The sequence below is a fragment of the Scomber japonicus genome, chromosome 7, assembly GCF_027409825.1.
Source record: "Scomber japonicus isolate fScoJap1 chromosome 7, fScoJap1.pri, whole genome shotgun sequence".
In the NCBI taxonomy this organism is placed as follows: domain Eukaryota; kingdom Metazoa; phylum Chordata; class Actinopteri; order Scombriformes; family Scombridae; genus Scomber; species Scomber japonicus.
The window spans coordinates 25,592,842-25,611,876 of NC_070584.1; the positions used below are offsets into that span (position 1 = coordinate 25,592,842).

General features: G+C 39.3%; 1 protein-coding gene across 1 annotated transcript in view; it reads right to left on the bottom strand.

The window, feature by feature from the left end:
• The window catches only part of ror1 (receptor tyrosine kinase-like orphan receptor 1), a 126,517-nt gene that overhangs the window by 18,878 nt on the left and 88,604 nt on the right, over positions 1–19,035 (bottom strand). Inside the window, exons 3-4 of the mRNA XM_053322231.1 lie at positions 13,251–13,541; positions 12,927–12,960 (exon numbers count right to left, since the gene is read on the bottom strand). Of these exons, the coding sequence (XP_053178206.1) occupies positions 12,927–12,960; positions 13,251–13,541 (325 nt within the window). The remainder of the gene's footprint in view (positions 1–12,926; positions 12,961–13,250; positions 13,542–19,035) is intronic.

Sequence of the window (19,035 nt, forward strand, 5' to 3'; positions counted from 1 at the left end):
ACTGAATGTTACTTGGATACCAATCTTATGTAAGATAGGGCTCAGAATGACTCCCAGATATATTGTAGTTACTGTTGCTTGATGTGTTGGACTGCACTATGCTGAAGAATTTGTTGTAGGGCCTAGACTTTGCCCACACAGGCTGGAAGTCAGGACTGTGGATGGAGCTTAAGAGTTTTAATAATAGGGTTAACACGTACATGGTGATTTGACATGCAGGGAAGGACCCTACATCAATCCTGTCACTCCTCACAACGCCCCTGACCTGGTGACATCACTTCCCCTGAGGAGTGCATGGTATCCGGAGGTCCAGATTTGGGGGATGGGAGGTGTCAATCAGCCTGTCAATTAGCAGGATAGGAGGGCGATATGTCTCCTAAAACCTAACATAAACTCAGTGGTGTTTAGACAGACACATACACACACAAACAAATGGAGCACAGGGGTTACACAGTAAAATCCATTACTAAAAAGGTGAATTGGAGGGGAAGTTTTTGTTTGACTAATGACGGACCGATAACGACACAGACACATAAAGTACAGAAAGTCCACAGAAGTTAAAAAAACAAGAAAAGGAAAGAAAAAAGTGAAAGAGAGGAGGGAGGGGGGGGGGAAGCATAAGTCAGGTAGAAATAAGTTGGATGATAATTGTGGAAAACAGGAGCTCTAAAAGATCTCTTAATTTTGGTACTGTGATTTCATCAGAATGTATAGGTAACAAGGTGCCACAAAAATCTGACTACAACTAGCAGCATGGATCTTTTTATCATGGCTTTACAGACAATCAATGGAGGAGGGTAAAGTAGTTGAGAATCTATTTTATAATAAGTATTTTTCCCCCCTGGAGCAGTTTTACAAACTCTATTCTTGTTTTCCATTTTTTGTTGCTGTAAAAATTCCTGTCTTCAGTTTTCTTAATAGCGTTCCTTGAACTGACTCCAAACATCCGTGTGGAAACAATAATAACAGGAAAAGCAAAAGAGCACAAAAGAAAGAACAGGGGAAAAGAGATAGCCGAGAGCGAAGCTACTTCTATGATTTAGACAGTATGTAACCCCCTCTCTCCACACACATACACACACACAAACAACCACACGCACACACACTTTCCTGCTTGATTTACGACAGCTTGTTGCTTAGATCACAGATCTCAATCTGAACACACAAAGGCAGACACTTAAAACAGACAGGAGGACACATGTTTTGGCTGACTGGCTACTGACGGTGCTGAAGGAACATGAATACACACGTTTGAACACAAGCGTAGCTTCCTGAGGAAAGTGGAATAATCCGTGATGAGAGCGATTAAGAGTCACTAAAGGCATGTACTGTTGGGAAGGAAAACATTGAATCCATAAATAATCCCTCTTTATACACCATGCTATGAAAGGTGTCTGTAGGATACAGAAAACAAATAAAATTGACTTGTTAAAGGATCATTTTTTACAAAGCTGTTAAACGGCTGTTGACAATATCTTTTGTTATGTCTTTGCTCAATCGAGCATTTTTATTTATGTTTTCCAGTATAAATCAGTGGGAAATGTCAAAACAAAAGTTAAACAATTGGTTACTCCCTCTGCAGTGATGAATTGAATCACTGACAGTAGCCTTGCTGAATACAATGCAGCTGCAACACTTAATGATGACTTACTGATGACTTTGTATGACTTATGCACTGTTCCTGACTTAAAACACCTTCTTCTGCTTTTGGTAGCACTACAATTATTACTTTCTCTTCCACATAAAACCCACATCTGACATTGAGTGTATCATCTGATTAAGCTGAAACATGCTGAAGAAATGTGGGCACAACAGAAAGGTAAATCACAACGCTGCATCAGAAAATGACTTCTAGTGCACACTGAGGATCACAGTCAATCATATTTGAGACATTAGTCCCTGGCTCAAAGGCTGCATTCACATTACAAGTCTTAATGCTCAATTCAGATTTTTTAGTGTTGATGATTCACATTCATGCTTGTAAGTGGCACTGATGGTCCAGTTTGAACACTGTTGAGGCCCTAAACTTCCACGCATGCATATAACTATAACAACAGTGATGTAATTTCTGCTACAAATCATAAAGGTAGATGACACGGCTGTGCTAGAATTCAGTTACGATAAGTTTTTTCCAGTTTGGCTCGAATATAAACTTCTCTGTGAATGTCAAACAAATTTGAAATGTCCTTGTCTTTTCTTTGACCTGTCACTGTTGTTGCTGTCCTCCATGTTTGTTGTTACCAGGCTGTTAGTGCAAACACTGAATGATTACGACAGGTGATATGTGCAGGGAAGTGAGGTGTTAAAAACAACTCAGATCTGAACGTTTTGCCAGCGGCCCCACAGCCAGATATCAGATATGAATCAGATCTAGGACCACAGTGGCCCAGAACTGATATGAAAAAGTCAGATTTGGTTTGTTTACACTAATGGAAATGTAGTAACCAATTAACTTTTATAAGATAAATAACTATGTATCATGCCCATTAAACACTTATGTAACTGAGGTAATTCACTTAATAACCAATTTAAAAGTAAAACTGGCAATATACTTTAGTCATATTGTTTTATCTTGAGTAGATGTCTCGCCAGATCATGCAGTTTGTCATATGGAAGCAAAATTAATTTCTCGTCACACAGGAGTCTTGCAAAGGTCATACAAATATGGTACACAAGTCAAGTTAGAGCTTGCACTGATGTAATGTTTCCCATGTGCATGTAATAAAGAAGTGATGAACTCAGACGCCTGGAGAATTTTGTTTGTATGTTTAATTGAAGATTTTCCACAAAAATACTTCAGTGAAAAAAATCTGATTTGCGTCACTTAGAGACAAATAAATTGGATTTGGGCCTTTAAACACATATAATGTGAACATAGCCAAAGATAACTTGTGGTCTAACAAGTGAGACTTTTGTGAAAAAAATACTGGAAGAACTCCAAACAAACAATTCTGGATAGCAATCGACAAATGGATAAAATTACATATAAGCCTAAAAATAGACATCTATATGCAGACGCACACATACTATACACTCTCACCCTTTGCTAATCTTCCAATAAAAGATTCATTTACAGGCCTCTGAGCTCTTAAAAACCAACTGGAATAAATGGCACATTATTCAGCTGGTACAAAGACGAAACACACACTCTCAGACCTATCACCCACATTTACAATGTGCTCTTGATAAATGTTAAAGTGATGTAAATAGCAAATGCTCATTACAAGCAGTTTGTAATGAGCATTTGACATTATTCCTGTTAATGATCAACTACCACAACAGCATTCATTTGAATGTCTCCAAGTTATTCAGTATGCTATTGGAAAAGCCTGTTGTTGTCTGAGTGTCTTCATGGGTAAAGCCTCTGACCTTTCTGTCTTATTTATCACAACCCAAAATGCCCTAGTCATATGCATACAATTTGATAGGCATCAGGACAAAAAGGATATCCTTTATCATGCTTTACATCAAACTGCATTGATCCAATTAAGTTCAACAAATTATTAGACATGCTTTGATTCATATTTGCGGGATAGACGTCCAAACTGCAAACAAAGGCCTCTATTTATACCTAGAAATACTTGAGGCAGGCTGTGTCTCCCTCTGTTTCTCTCATAAACTCCACCATCACCACCAAGGGCAAAGAAAGAACGCACTCTGTGCGTCCTTGTCTGCATGTGTGTGTTTCTTTTCTGTGCAGAAGCGTGCGTATTTGTGTGTTCATGGGAGGTTTAGGGCAGAGTTCAGGGAAACCCCACATACCCCATCTAGGCCTTGTAACCCTTAGGGAGAAAGCGTGACACACACACACACACACACACACACACACACACACACACACACACAGTTGAACCACAGACTTTACCAGACCTGACCTTGACCAGACCTGCCAACAGGATCACCAACAGACAGACACAGGGGATTCTGGGAAACAGGAAACAGGAAGTGGGCCCTGTCCAAGCTGAGTGTGAAAGCCTCGTTCATAATAAGTTGTATATGAACCTCGTCGTGTGCAGTGTGTAAAAGGAGACTCATACCTTACCTAAAACCTGATAATATAATAATTATTTTAATGGCTGATTATGGTTCAAGCAGGCAGACTCCATATGTGTGTGTGTGTATGTTCAGATGTATGCGTGTGAAGCCCCCTGACCTGGGCAGCATTTAGCAGAGAGGCATCCAGGCTTGTGGAAGGGGGCTGTGGTGGGATCTCTGGTTTCAAATAGTACTGGTGCCCAGGGACCAGGTCATGTCAAAGGCCCTGTCCCTGATGAGTCATATTAGGGCCCGGATCCCCAATCAATCAGCACTGCGCTAAAAAGAATCCACAACAAGACGGCAATTAAGCCCCGCTGAGGGCTTATCTAAACACGTGCAAGAGATAGGGTTTTAAGAGTAACTGTGTGTGCAGTTCTTTCACTTTGTGTTTTATGTAGGACTGCAAGCGTGCACATTTGTGTGACTGCGTGTGTGGGTGAAAGTCTTAGTCCTAGTTGACTCTGAATGTGCAAAGTAGAGGACAGGGGGTGAAGAAAGTCTCAGTAGACTGTCTTTGTTTTTCCTAATGTATCAAGAGCTAAATACACATAGAGGTAGCATATAAACACATCCAATCATGGAAACCCCATCCAAAAATGCAAACACAGACAGAATTCCCTCTCCCTATTTTTCTTCTTTTTTTTTACCTTTCCCCACATAGGTTTAATCCATTTTCCATGTTTGGCAGTTAACAGCACTACTAAGCTATAATTTGACACTGGAGCGGCTATTTCTCTCACTCTTGGTTAAACTAAGCTGAAAAAACTTCACTGGTACAGTGCCTGATGTTGGCAGGTCAGAATAGTATCTCAATGAATTCCAAAGTGAGACACATATTTTTTAAACAGGATCCCAAATTGAAATAAGTTTAGCAGAACCCTCGCATTAGTCTAATGTGGAGTGCTGAGGTGGATCAGCATTTGGCAGAGGAGTAGTGTATCCAAAAATTGAGTGGGCCTGTCATCTCCTCAGTCTGAATGGGTGCAATGCTTGTGGTGGGGAGCAAATCATCATCAATCCTGGCCGGTATCTGAGAACCACAGCAGTGTTGACACTGGCACCGAGGTGAGGAGAAGTGAAACCAAAATCATTTCTCAATACAGCACACAGGCTAGTTCACAGTCTGAGCTAAGAGCCTATTGTGACCAAAAACAGCATGTGCTGAGGGCAGCTGAGTGACGGGGTGAAATGGAAGTGTTATTTAACCGATGGATCTGGATTCAAACCTGCCTACCCTACCTCTAAGACCAAGTCAGGTTTTGTGCTTAATTTCAGATTGTGCACTGACAGTGGGGGTGGGGGGATATGGGGGGGGGTTATTTATCAAACAGGCACAGCTAGGACTACGTCGAAGGTCTTGTCAATATGCAGTGCAAAGAGGATCATGGGGATATTATGAAAAGATGCAATAAGTGTGCTGGAACTTGCAAGAGTTGATTCTGTGTGGACGTTTCTCATTCCTTAAAAAAGACACATTAGGAAGGCTGGGCTGAGGAAAATAAAAGACACTTATCCTGTATTTTATAGAAAGTAAAGGAGCTGCACGGAATGAAAAACAGTTGCAACAACAAGTCTTGACAATAACGGAGCAGACAGGGAGTTGTGCACATGTGCTCATTGAACTGATTTGAAGCGGATTCTTTGAATGTGGTCGATTTGAAGCATCAGCTGCACAGCCAATGGTATACTCACTGTGCAGCTGATGCATGAAGGCAATCACAGTATTTTATAGGACATATATCTTGTGGCGACTTGCAGTTTTGCCACACACATTGCAAGGAATGTAGCCACCAATGTTAATCAATTTGCTCATCAATCTATATCTTATCTATAGCTGACAGAGATAATGCAGATATAGCTGATAGCAAAATATCTAGAAGAGATGTTTTAAATATTTTTCTAAGTGAGAAGCTTAATTATAACTTTAGTAAATGTTTGGACATGTTATGAAATTACTGGCCCTTTGCCAGATAAAACCCCTAAACAGTTCCTTTTTATCCTCCCACAGTAGTGGAACGCACCTTGGAGGCAGTAGCACACAGTGATTGTGTAACTACCTGCCATCTTAATAAATCAGATGCTAATTACACAGACAGTGTAAGTACAAACCTTTCACGACAGCTATAGATGTTGGAGGTAAAAAAAAGGAGATTTCAGGGTATCAATCAAACTATTATGATTACAGTACACACATGTTTTAGCACCTAATACCTCTGAGCAAGCCTGAGCAAGCTTCAAGATCAAGTTAGTGTGATATCTTCAAGTCATTACACATTTTGGCAAATACTTCCCTAAACTAATTTGTCAATCAACTCATGCACCGCTGTGGGTGAGATACACAGATACACACACACACACACACACACACTACAGTCCTGTCTATACAAAGTCAAATTACTCCTTCCTTAAAAACTTTGATGCTTCGACTGCATAATTGGATTGCCAGTGGGGCCTCACAGTCCTTGTAATGTCAGCTCCAACGACAATTTAATCCGGTGTTGATGGCTGGTTCATTTCAGAGCCATTTGATGTGTGTTGATTTCTTTCTTACTTCACAGACATGCACACAGATATGCAGGATCTATACACACACACATACAAGTTAGAGGCAAGATTTTATAGTATAAACACGCATGCAAGGTAACAGTAAACACAGCTGATTAAAGTAATTATACTGAGTTGTCAAATTACACCTAAACAAGATCTCATCTAGCAAATTAATTACAATCTTACAGGTGCCTAAAAGCAAATAAAGGTCTTACTGTATTACATAGTACTTTGAAGACTATGATTAAATGCATATACACATATATCTAATCATTTACAAACCAGTGATTTTCAGTTGTTCTATTTATTGGCAAAAACTGGCTTCAATTTGAGAGTAAAATATTGTTCAAATAAGGTCTTTTGGTGTCTGAAGTAGAGTAATGAGGAGGCAAATACTGTTGAACACCAATTATTTTAAAAAGGGAAATAAGCTGAAACAAATGACAGGAAGATTGAAAATAAGCAAGGAGCAGAAAGGTTAGAGCACAGACAAAAAAGAAGCCAGTAAAAATAGGGCAGGGAGAATCTGTTCTTTGTTAAAACTGTCTCCTTTATTCTCAAGTGCGGAGTGGACAGAGGAGAAAGCAGAGAGGCGCAGTGGAGGGAAAAGGAGAAAAAAAAACACAGCTATTTTTGTAATTTCTTTCTTTTTTTTGCCAGCGCTGAGAGAAAAGTGGTGGGGAAAGTTTTGAGAAATTTAAACGGCCTTGACAGCCAGGGTGTAGTGGTATTAATCTTTTCAAACAGGGAGAAAACCCCTTTATTATAAACACAGACAGAGACTCTGGGATCTGTCCGTTTATCGCTGCTGTCAGATTTAAAACTTCTATAGCCAATAAGTCACATTTTTTAGGAATATAAAAGAAAACTGTAGTCCATGTGTTGTTAGATTTTGATAAATTTGTATATTCGTGTTGGAACAGTTTTATTGTTTTTTCTGTGATTAATTCAATTGGGTCTAACGATAAAAGAAAAAAAAAGAATGAAAGAACTGAATAACTATACTATAATATACTACTAAATAAGTAATTTACAGCTCAGTTTTAATCCTGCTTGCCTGCCTCACATGTGTTTGACGCCATTGTATTTTAATTAACGGATTTGTTTATTTGCAAAAACAACTAAGAACAAAAAAAGGACTGAAAAGAAAGAGAGATAAACATGATAAATGTGATTGTGAACAGTTTCAGGGCCGCTCTGTCAAAGTGTGGGCAGTTTGCACGCAGGTCTCAGTTAGGAGTTATTAACTGCCTCTGATCTGAGCTTACAACTAAACCTCCTGTTGGCTCACACAGCTAATCACACCTGAACACTGCCGACCCTGCAGAACCCAGGAATCAAAGAACAACATGCAACCCTGAGTGTTAATGGTACCATCCTCCTCCTACTCTGCTAACACTGTTTTTCTTTCACTCCCCTCACCCTCCAGCCGTCTCCATCATGCTATTTTTTTTTCTGGGAGTGAAGGAAGTGTGGCAGGGTACAGAGAGAGAGAGAGAGAGAGAAAGAGAGAGGGAGAAAGTTAGGGGGTCTAATTTTGGCAGGTGAGACTTTTTCCCCTCACCCTGTGTTTGTTCTGGCTCTGTGAAAACATCTCCAAGAAGGAGAGAGAGAGAAGGGGGGGGGGGGGGGGGGTAAAGAGCGTAGAGGGTGAGTGTAGAGGAGATGCACGCGTCTGTCTCTTAGCTTATAACTGCTGGCATACTTATGAACTTTGGATTGGACATTAAAGGGGATTTATTAGTGCTTTTCCCTATTTTCAGTCATATATATGTATTATGTTACAGTTCTGGATCTTCATATTAAATATGGCCAAAATGTGAAATAATGAGGTAAACGTGTGTAGAAGTAATCCCTGTGACCAAAAAGCTCTGACTGCAGCATCGGACTATGAATGCTCAGCTCCACCCGAGTGGAACTAGCAGGTTGTGAGTGTTTTTCCATTACATAGCATGACAAGCATGACAAAATAAAAAAAGTTATTTACCCATTGGAGGTGTGCTGGTCATCTGCAGCTTTTCATAAAACATCATCATCACTGTGGTAATTTCTGTGTGTACTATATTGCTCTCTGAATTATTTCTAACTGATCTGCTGAACAAAGAGCTCCAAATATGTCCATATGTATGCAATGGCAGGAAATGTTGGGTTTGCATCAGCAGTAACTTAACACGACTCTGATATGACTGCCTCATGGCAAGTCATCACAGAGTGGGCTCATCTGGAGGAGGATGAGAACTTGAGAGTTGACTTTTGGTTTTCTTGAAAAGATCATAACCACTCTAATATCTATTTCTTTGCCAGGTGCTTCTTTAAGTCTTGTGGTCAGTGTGAGGTAGCCAGGCAACTAGTGGATTAAGTTGTTACTGTTCCTACACCACATAACCGCCCGTATAACCACAATGTGTCATTTTTAAAATTGAGATTTTGCATGAATTAAACAAATAAGACATAACGTATTAATTATTGAGCTTTTGTGGCACTTGTGGACAGACTTTTTCTTTTTAATTTAGAATGAGTCAGACTTGCTGTTTCTCCCAGTTTCAAGTCATTATGCTAAGCTAAGCTAACCAATTGCTGGTTACAGTGTCTCATTTAACAGACAAATGTTGATTGTCTCATCTTACTCTTCACAAAAAAGCAAATATAAGTATTTTCCAAAATGTCAAACTATGCTGGCACTGCAATGATTAGTCAATTAACTGATTTGCAGATTGACAGAAAATATCTTGTCATCTGGTTCTAGCATTTCAAATATGATGATTTTCTGTCTTTCCTTGTCATAGTCAGCTTGCTCTTAGTCAGCCAAAACAAGCAAATATTTACTGTGGCCTCATTACTATGGGGACATTTTGACATTTTATTTGTTATTTGTAATGAAAATAAGCATTAGTCGCAGTCCTAAGTTTTTGCTTAAGTCTTCATATTTTGACCTGGTAAAATCATGTAACAATAAAACGTAACTAAATCAGCCCTAGACAGTCTATTATGGCCACAAAACTACTTATTTAAAGATGAGACTGCTACTTTAAAAGAACTTAGTCTTACCTATTTAAAAAGAAAAACACCATTAATACGCCTAATTTGCTTATGTAAACTTCACTTGGCTTGGATTTGATTTTAATGACTTGAGACATGCCTTGTTCCAACCCTAAAAAACTCCAAGGAATACTTTAAAATTCAAAAATTCCTTTGCTAAAGGAAAAAATCCAGACTTGAACTTTCCACCATTGCTTCATTTTATCTCAATCATCCTCCTGTCACCTTCTTCCTGTATTTCTGATCTCCTCTGTGACACTGGACACAAGCGGGCTGGGTTGTAATTTAGACCTCTGGCCTGTCAGCTTTGAGTTTGCCTGTGGCTACTCTCAAAACCCCAACCCTCGGGATACATAAGAACACACACATACTGTAATGTCCCACACACCACAGTGTATACTTAAGCTCAACGTGGAGGTGATGGAAATCAGAGCACAGAGTGAAGCAAAGACAACACGAAGGAAATGAAGTTCATGGTATGTTCAGGTTCAACAAGGTGGGTGGCAAGAATTTTCCCCTTGAATTTGTGAGTAATATTTGTGGGTAATTTATCCCAAGAAAACGGAAGCCACTGTGCTGTATCCCTCACTGCTGCATATGTAGAGGTTGGAAGAGGGACACAAAAAAATAGTGGAACGAAAATGAATAAATTTCACTTAAACTGACAAGCTTCGGTGCCAGATGTCTTGCCGAAAACGTCGAGTCAAGGAGGAGAAGCTTTGACGTTTGAACAGCTGCAGTATGAGGTAAGCGGACACAGTTCATTGTGTGTCATCATTAGGTGACCTTGTCTTCTTGATGCCTGCCACCCTATTTTACAGCTAATAAGTTGCCCGTGACACTAATGATGAGCAGCAGTGACGATCAGCCCACCATCACCGCAGCCCTGCTGCTGTCAAAGGAGGCCCCTGTCCGTTTAAATGAATTCAGTAATGACTGTAATGAGACTCAAGATCTCATGCTGGTCTTTGCTTCACTGCAACACTTTCTTTACAAGTTGGCTGGAAAAAAATATGGGGAACTCAATTTATTTGAACTTGCAAAGTAGAGTTTAGCATCTGGCGTGTTAAAGCAAATGTACCTTAACAAGTTTTAATTTTAATTTGGAGCAGTCCTGACAACCAGATAAGAAGCATCTGTGGAACATCGGCTTTTAAGTGCTTGCATTGCACAAAAAACAAATATAATTGTTGCTGTATAAAAAATCCTATCATGGTGATTTTCATGGTGCTAACTCAAATTAAAGAAATTAAAACCTGACTGACACTGGATTCATCAGTGGCTGCTGTACCAGGCTATGCAATGCTGTCAGTGTTCGTCTTGGTGCCTGTAACATTAGCTCTGATGATGTATAAGGTTTGTATGATTAAACTGTGGTGTATTCAGGCAAACATAATTGTAATGGCCTATTTTGGTTAACATACATTGCCTATTATCATCAGAATCTATTAAGCATGATTGGTCTTGGACGGGTTAGGCCCAACTAATATTCTCTGTGCCCACCCACACTGTGATTTCTGCCTACGCTACTGAAACAAATATAATAGTAATGTCATCCCAATAATCTCTTATGTCAACATATTCAGTAACTTCACCAAAATCACATCCTCCTATTATTTAATCTTCATTCATTTTCCAGTTTAGTTTATTTCCAAAACCTTCACTTTGCTGCCTCTCATTCGCCTTCAGTTTTATTGATAACTCCCTAGAGAAAACTGTACCCTGAGCCAATAGTCTCATCTATGAAACAAGCCATAATTTAGTTGTGCAGGAAAAATTAAAAACATGTAAACAAAGGAACGGTAGAAACAGATGTTTGAGAAAGAGCATGTGTACATGTTCAAATGTGTGTGTGTGTGACTGTGTATATATTCGTCTGTGTGAGAATGGATTTAGTAAGTGTCTGATATCCGCTTTGTGCCAGCAAATTTTGATTCACAGAACGCTGCATGGAATATGGCAGTGAGCCTTGCCATAATGTCATTGGGGAAAATCATCCAGCTTAGCTTCTTTGATCCTGTGAGAATCAAACAAACTGAGAAAGTTCATAGAGTTTTATCCCATAACACTAGTGAGACGTCTAAACAAAGAAACTGAAGCTAGCCAGACTCAAACACAATTTTTGATTTGAGCTGCAGCATTACAATCGCTAAGAACATGAAAATGCTTTTAGTGGAGTGTATTTCTTGATTCTTTCTGAAAATATTTTGATTCATTTGGTTTTATTTGCTACTCTAAAGACCCCCCTTAAATTCATATACATGTTCATGTCAAGGGATCAGAACTGTGGTTGGATTTGCTGTTCATTCAAACAGCTGGCAGCTAATTGGGTGACTATAAAATGTTATATAACAAAAACCACACAGACAGATGTGGGTAATTTTTCCACGCTGCTTGTTTCAGGCAGTGATACGTTAGGGAGACTTCACGTAATCAACTAAACTTACTAGTAGACACAGGACATTCACTCTTAATTATAATAATGTAATTACAGCCCTGAAATCTGATAAATGTCTCATTATTACCCTGAAAGTCAATGAAGGCCATATGTTTTGAATTTGTTAACATTTTGAGTCATGTTCTGTTTTCTGTTGTGCGTCTTATACACTACACCGCTTTATATCAACTGCTTTAGGACCCTATTTGTGATTGGTGTATGAAGCGGTTACTGCCCAACGGTCCACATTCCAGCTGTGGTCCACAGCACAGTGTTCATACGCAGTCAATATTCAGATGTGAACCATGTGAACTGTGAAGGTTGGTAGTAGATCAAATCGGCAAAAATTTAAATGCTCATCTTAAATATTCATTTAGCCACACTGAGACCTCCACCAATAAAAATGGAAAATTACAGACCCAGCCTTCATATACTGTGAGTAATTACTCAACGAATATGCTGTGTAGTACTTTTAAGGTGAGCTCTATATTAGCAGACAATAAACTACTATAAGAAACAAAAGCAATGCTGTATGAATGCAACATTTTTGGCAATATTAAATGTTCTTTAATCCAGTTACTAAAATGTACCTTTCTCTATAGTTTACATATCAAGTAATGGCATTCTCTCATTTACTGTATGGCTTTTGGCCACAATGGAAACAGGCCTAAAATTATGAGATTGTAAGCACAGGGAGTAAATCGTGATTATTTTGTGATCTTTCTGTGATCCAGGGCTCTTGTCTTCTTTTAAACACATTTGACTTAAATATCAACATGCAAGAGCACTTGGACTCTACATGTAAGCAGTGCTCACAAAATTAGTACAGTAAGTACAGCATGAAAGAAGAGAATAAGAAACTTACGTTGGCCTTCCTGGCAGAGGTGTAGGGAGTGGATCTGGAATAGAGGACAAGGGGATTTTTTTTTACTACAGAATAAACAATATTGTTCCCAGATTTTTGTGCAAGCTGCCAGGGACAAGCAAGCAGCAGCATTGTTAAGAGGAGCCAGATCTCTGGTAGGAAAAGATGAATAATAAAAGAATGTAATTGTTTGACACACAAAGTGCGTCAAACCTTTGTCATTATGCCACTTCATTGTGATATTTGCATGTGAGTAAGCCTAAAGGCTTGGATGGCAGCTTTAGATTGTTTAGATGCTACGGTTATAACTGTAATTCTTCTTACCGAATTTGACGAACAGCACCCCTGTCGTGGACACTGTACCCTGGGTGTTGGTGGCTACACACTGGAAATAGCCTGTATCAGTGGTGTCCAGGTTGCGGATGCGGAGGCGTGATCCATATGGTGTAGATCTGTAGGAGACCCGTCGTGGCTCCTGTACCACAGGGGCGTCATTCTTCAGCCAGCGCACTGTGGGCGGTGGGTTGCCAGACACACGGCAGAGGAGCTCGGCTGTGTGGCCCAGAGAGGTGGTGATGTTGTTCATAGGATCTTCAAGACGGATAAAGAAGTGCCCTGGGAGACACAACAATGTAGAAAAGATGAAGGGATTAATAAATAAGAAGGATATAAAGAAAGAGGAGAGGGTGGAGTAGGTAAAGAAAACATGGGAGGATGGAGAGGGTCAGGAAAAGCAATGAAAAGAAATATAAAAAGGAGGCCAAGTGAGAAAAAGCATCAGGGGTGAGAGAAAGACAAAATAAGAGGGAAGAAATTTTATTACACAAGGCAAGAACTAAGACATAAATCAAACAACACTTACTGTAAAATATCAATGCCAGACATTTTAGAAAAACATGCTGCTGTACGAGAAAATAGTGGTAAAACAACTCAGTGTTTTCAGACACACATATTCAAAGTCTTGGTTTTGCAAGTTATTTTGTGGTTGCCACTGTGGTGTCACCTAATTTCACTTTTCATCAGGACTGTAGGATGCCAGAGGGTTTTTCCCTGGCTTGTATAGGAGCCTGTGAGACAACATCACCTGCTTGATGGATGTAGACTTTTAACTTTGAAGAACAAAAGCACCAAAGAAACGACTGTGATTCCCAACTGTGACACTGATGAGTTCAGAAGGTGTTGGGGGGAAAAAACAGCAAAACATTTTTACATGGTTATCTCAAGGGCAGCATTTTTTCCTTGAGGTAGTTAGAAGAAAACAATCTGGAGGGCCACCTAAGAGTTTAATGTGCAGGAAAAACATTGGTGTTTATGTCATGAAAAACCTCTGGAAAGTTCCCTCAACCCCAAAACCCATCTTAGGTATGCAAAAATGCTTCTGGTTACACAAATGGGCCAAAACAAACAAAGGAGGAAAAGTACATACAGGGGAATCTCAAATACTAGTCAGACCAACTTCAGTGTGTGTGAATAGAGAGGCTGATGAGTAAATATACAGGAACACACTTACATATGCAAGCACAGCCCACACTAAAACATTTAGTATGCCATTCAAGTTCATTAGTTACGGCATCTTTGCACTGGACTTTTAGTATGACTGAACTCTACAACAAATGTTACCTTTTGCACAAAATGTCTATATTTTGAGACCAGATCTGTTTGTGTGATGAAATCACATGGCCGACCAGGCAAGATTGGGGACAGAGAGTTATTTGGACACATAAATCTCTCAAAAACACCTCACAGTAACCAGGTCATTCCCATCATGAGTTTTCCCTACAAGGACATTGCTGTCTTATACAAACTTGCTATCTGTCTTGCTTTCTCTTTGTATCTGTCTATTCTCTGTTGTTAATTGCAGTGTGAATACAGTTCAAGGTTTCATGTGTTATGTAATACTGGGAATGTAACTTGCAGACTCTAACCAGTAGTGTTGTTGTGATTATTGTTCCCCAAATGTCAGGAATGTAATGTTGTGTTTCTTAAATGTTTTGCAATGACATGCATTCTGAGTTGTTTCAAAACCTTTTGCAGTTTGTTTAAAAATTGCAAGTCAGCAGGAAAACATTCTCAATAATCAAAAGATAATCAACACTAGTATTTACTGTAATAATCCTGTCCTGCTAATTAAATCAATTAATCTTCAGGTTTTTTTTGTTGAAAGGTTCATTCTGCATCATTCCTGTAATAACTGGTATGAACTTGCCTTTGCAGGCTTTTCTCCCCTGTATTAATTCTGGTAGTTGAAAGTACAAGTGCAGTATGAAATGCCAGATTAAGGGTGAAAAGGGGCCTTAAAACGTTTATTTATTGGCAAGGAAACAGTTTTTTGGGTCAAAGTTCAGTCAAAGTTTATAAAAGATTGATTGATTGATGATCGTATTTTCCTATCGATTGGTTGCTATTCATCAAGAAGGCTGGACAGAGTTAAGACGCTGAGAAAAGGAATGAAACACAGATTACCAAGAATACCAAGTAAGGTGGTGGGTGGTTGAGTGTATGTGTGGAAGTATGTGTGCAGAAGCATCTGTGGAAGCATGAGTGTGTAGATGAGATGCGTGGATGAAGGGTGCTTGTGTGTGAAAGACAATATCCACAGGAATTAAAAAAAAAAAAAAAGCACAACCTCTCAAGGATCATCATGAGTGATATCTGTTAAATGTTGAGACCAATGTACAAAGCACCTGATGGAAAGTTATGGAATAATATGAATGACCATGCTTTGTGTGATACCAAGTAAGTTCTTTGTTAAGACCTAGCTGGATAATGAATAATAACCTGTATCCATGAAGTATTCTCCTTTAGTTTCTGTGTGTGTTTGTATGTTAACCTAAATTAATTGAAATAAACACTAACATTTACTTAACAGTCACAGATGCACAGGTGGCAAGAGTACACCGGGCCCGGCTACCATCATCCAGCATGACTTATGCAACACCGTGAAAGATGAGTCTGACTCACTGGATTTCAGGTAAGGCTCACATCCTATCTTTGATGTCTGCAACCAATCTCAATTTCAATTTACTTATCCTTAGAGCTGTTGCAACAAACAACAACAACTATCTTACTATTCTTACTTGGTAATTCTTTGTCAGCAGGTCATTTGACTCCTAACATATTGTAATGAGGTGTGCAAAGTCTTTGTGAGTAAGAAAAGACGGCACATTTGTCTTGGCATACAGCCTTGGTGTGTGGGATTGTTGGACTGTCAAACACACTTTCACACTGCTCTCCCTGAAGCCCCAGGTTCAACACAGCAATGTGGTACTAACAAGAGTGTGACAATATGAAGAGACTCCCACCACCACCATTCTCTCCTCTCCCACTTTTTATCTGCCCTCCTTTCTCTCCATAGATAACCGCCTCAGTCCTATTTTTTCTATAGTAGAGCACTGGAGACAAGAAAACCTCCAACAACTCATCAATAAAAATGATATCAAGCAGAAAATGGCCCATCCTTGTTCACTTTGCTATCTCTCCATATCCATTTTCTCCTCCACTCCCTTGCACATATGTACACCATAAAAATGATATCTCACTTAGGTGCGTGTCGGGCGGATGCTCTTGCATTACATCATATGGACACCATGTGGAAATAACTCAATGTATTACTGTGTGACTTTCTTCTTGCCTAGCTTGAATACCAACAAATTTTCAATGTTTGGGTTTGTTGTGTTGATGTATTTCTTTCCAGGCAGCAATACGTACAAACACCTAAATAACTTTAATACTCAGACACAGACTCCTGTGTTTTCTGTTTACTTTAACAAGCCTTGTAAATGGATTATCAAGGGAAAATTTGATAATAAAATGTAATAGGTGGTGTAATGGGTTGTACATAATTGACAGCCAGGTTAAACTCTGATATGATCATAAACTAAGAAAGGGAATGCAAAGGCTCAGACAAAATGTACTGTGTGTGAGAGAGACTGAATTAAGTAAAATACTGACCACAGTTCATTTGTGTCACTTGTTTCTTTTCATAACTTGTTTACTCTGCTATTTGCAACTTTGTGTTTTGCTTTCTGTTCCAATTTAATCTGTCAAGTCTGTTTATGTTACCATTTCTAATCACTTTAAAATGTCATGAGACAACCGTAGACATACTTACTTGGTAGACATACTTACTTGGTAGACATGACTGTGTAGCCCAATTTCACCAGTGCTGACCAACAAAATTGTCTCATTTGACTTTACTCTGACTCTGTTGTTTTCGACTTACACAAAATGAAAAGATCAGATTGCCAAAAAGGTAAAAAGATGTTCCATGACTTTAAGTATGGAACATGCACCTAGCCTTTAATTACCAAGTGGCAGCTACCACAACTAGAGGGTAAAGCCACTGCAAAAGTACCTTTAGCTGCAATGCCACGGACAGCTGCTAGATTCTGAATCCAAAAAATCCCTGTCTCCAATTGATTGCCATTCAAAAAGTAGCAACTTCTCTCCAGAAACACAAAGTCAGTTAATTTTTTAAAGAATATTTCAGCCAGTTTAATGTTACTTGACTTTAATGTTACTTGACTGTAATAGTGTGCAAAATATTCCCATTCTTCCCCATCTTAATCTGATTGTTGAATGTGACTTTATTATCTGAAAAGTTTTTTTATATAATGAATGGGGACAGACCCACACTTAGACTTAGACACATAGACTATAGCAAGAAGGTCACAAAATCTGAGTCATTTTATCACTCATGTCATCTCATCTCATTAGTTGAGTTGATGGAAAAGAAAATGGCATTTGGAGGTCTGGGTTGCGCACTTCATTAGCTGTTACAATAACTAACAATAAAGCAGTGGGGAACAGAAGGAAGGAAAGAGGAGACAAGAGGGGTCATGAGAAAAAAGGATAAAGAGGAGAAAGATGTTCTGCCTGTGTCTGTGTAACAAAGCTACTCTATGTAATTGTCTCGTGGTGAGTGTTGTGGTATTTGGCACCAGGAGCACTGTGAAACTAAAACCCTTGTTGCGGACTGTCCCTTTAATGTGGCAGGCGACTAAATGGTACCCTGTCATCAGCCTGCATTTTCTCGCAGTGGTTTTGTACAATCAAACACTCACACGCAGGCACACATATGTAAACACACGCACACCCACACAACCGCAACACACACATGCTATTCGTGTTCCAAACTAGACTAAGCTACACTATATATTTACATTTAACCAGTAACATTGTAGTCTACATGTGAGTCTTAATTCAATAACATACACAAGAGTGACGCTGGGCTTTGCAGGCTGCTCTCAGCAAGACACAGGCCCAGAAATCCGAGTGGCTGCACAGCTAACTAAACAGACTCAGTAGACACACTGAGGAGTCTGGTCTGTAGCACTGCCAGCTATGGCCAAAGGTGAATTTCATTAAAGTTAAGTCACTCTCCAACAGAGAGAGAAAGGGAAGTAAGGGAAGAAAAAAAATGGATTAAATGAAACAAAGAAAACAAAAGGAAGACTGAAAGAAAGCCCCAGGGAAAATGAGTTCAGTAAACTATCATCACCCCTGATTTCAGCCCAATAATGAGTCTCTTTCAGCATGATAACTTCCTGCTACTGATGCATACTGATAGAGCCATGCTACCTGAATGCTGTCTGCTCGGTCAATCAAAACCATTCCCTGCCTGCAGACAAAACAAGTGGTGCAATCACAATTCATCCATCAGATAAGAAACAGATGTTAGTCATGGAGCTGGGCTCAAAATTACACACACACACAAACACACACACAGTTTGAATACAGGGGTGCGCGCATACACATTTGCAGGGTTTTTAGGTTTTCATATTTCATCTTGTTGTGGAAAAATAAATCTGTCTCTATGATTTGTTTGGAACTACTCCTCAATGTATTTATGATTCTTTAAACATCCTTGATTGGTCACCATAATCATTATCTTGACTAAACTGCTCAATCATGCCCAAAAACTACTGCCCTTCAACATGTCTCTGTATTTAACAATGTCTGTTTTCTGTACACAGAATTTGTTGTGGGATGGATGTTGTGGGAGAGTTGGACCCGCAAGAGATGAATTAAACAAACCAGACAAAATGAGAGAGCAAAAAAAGGTCTCTTATTGAGGATCTTCCAAGTTATGGTATCTTTGTGGGGGATT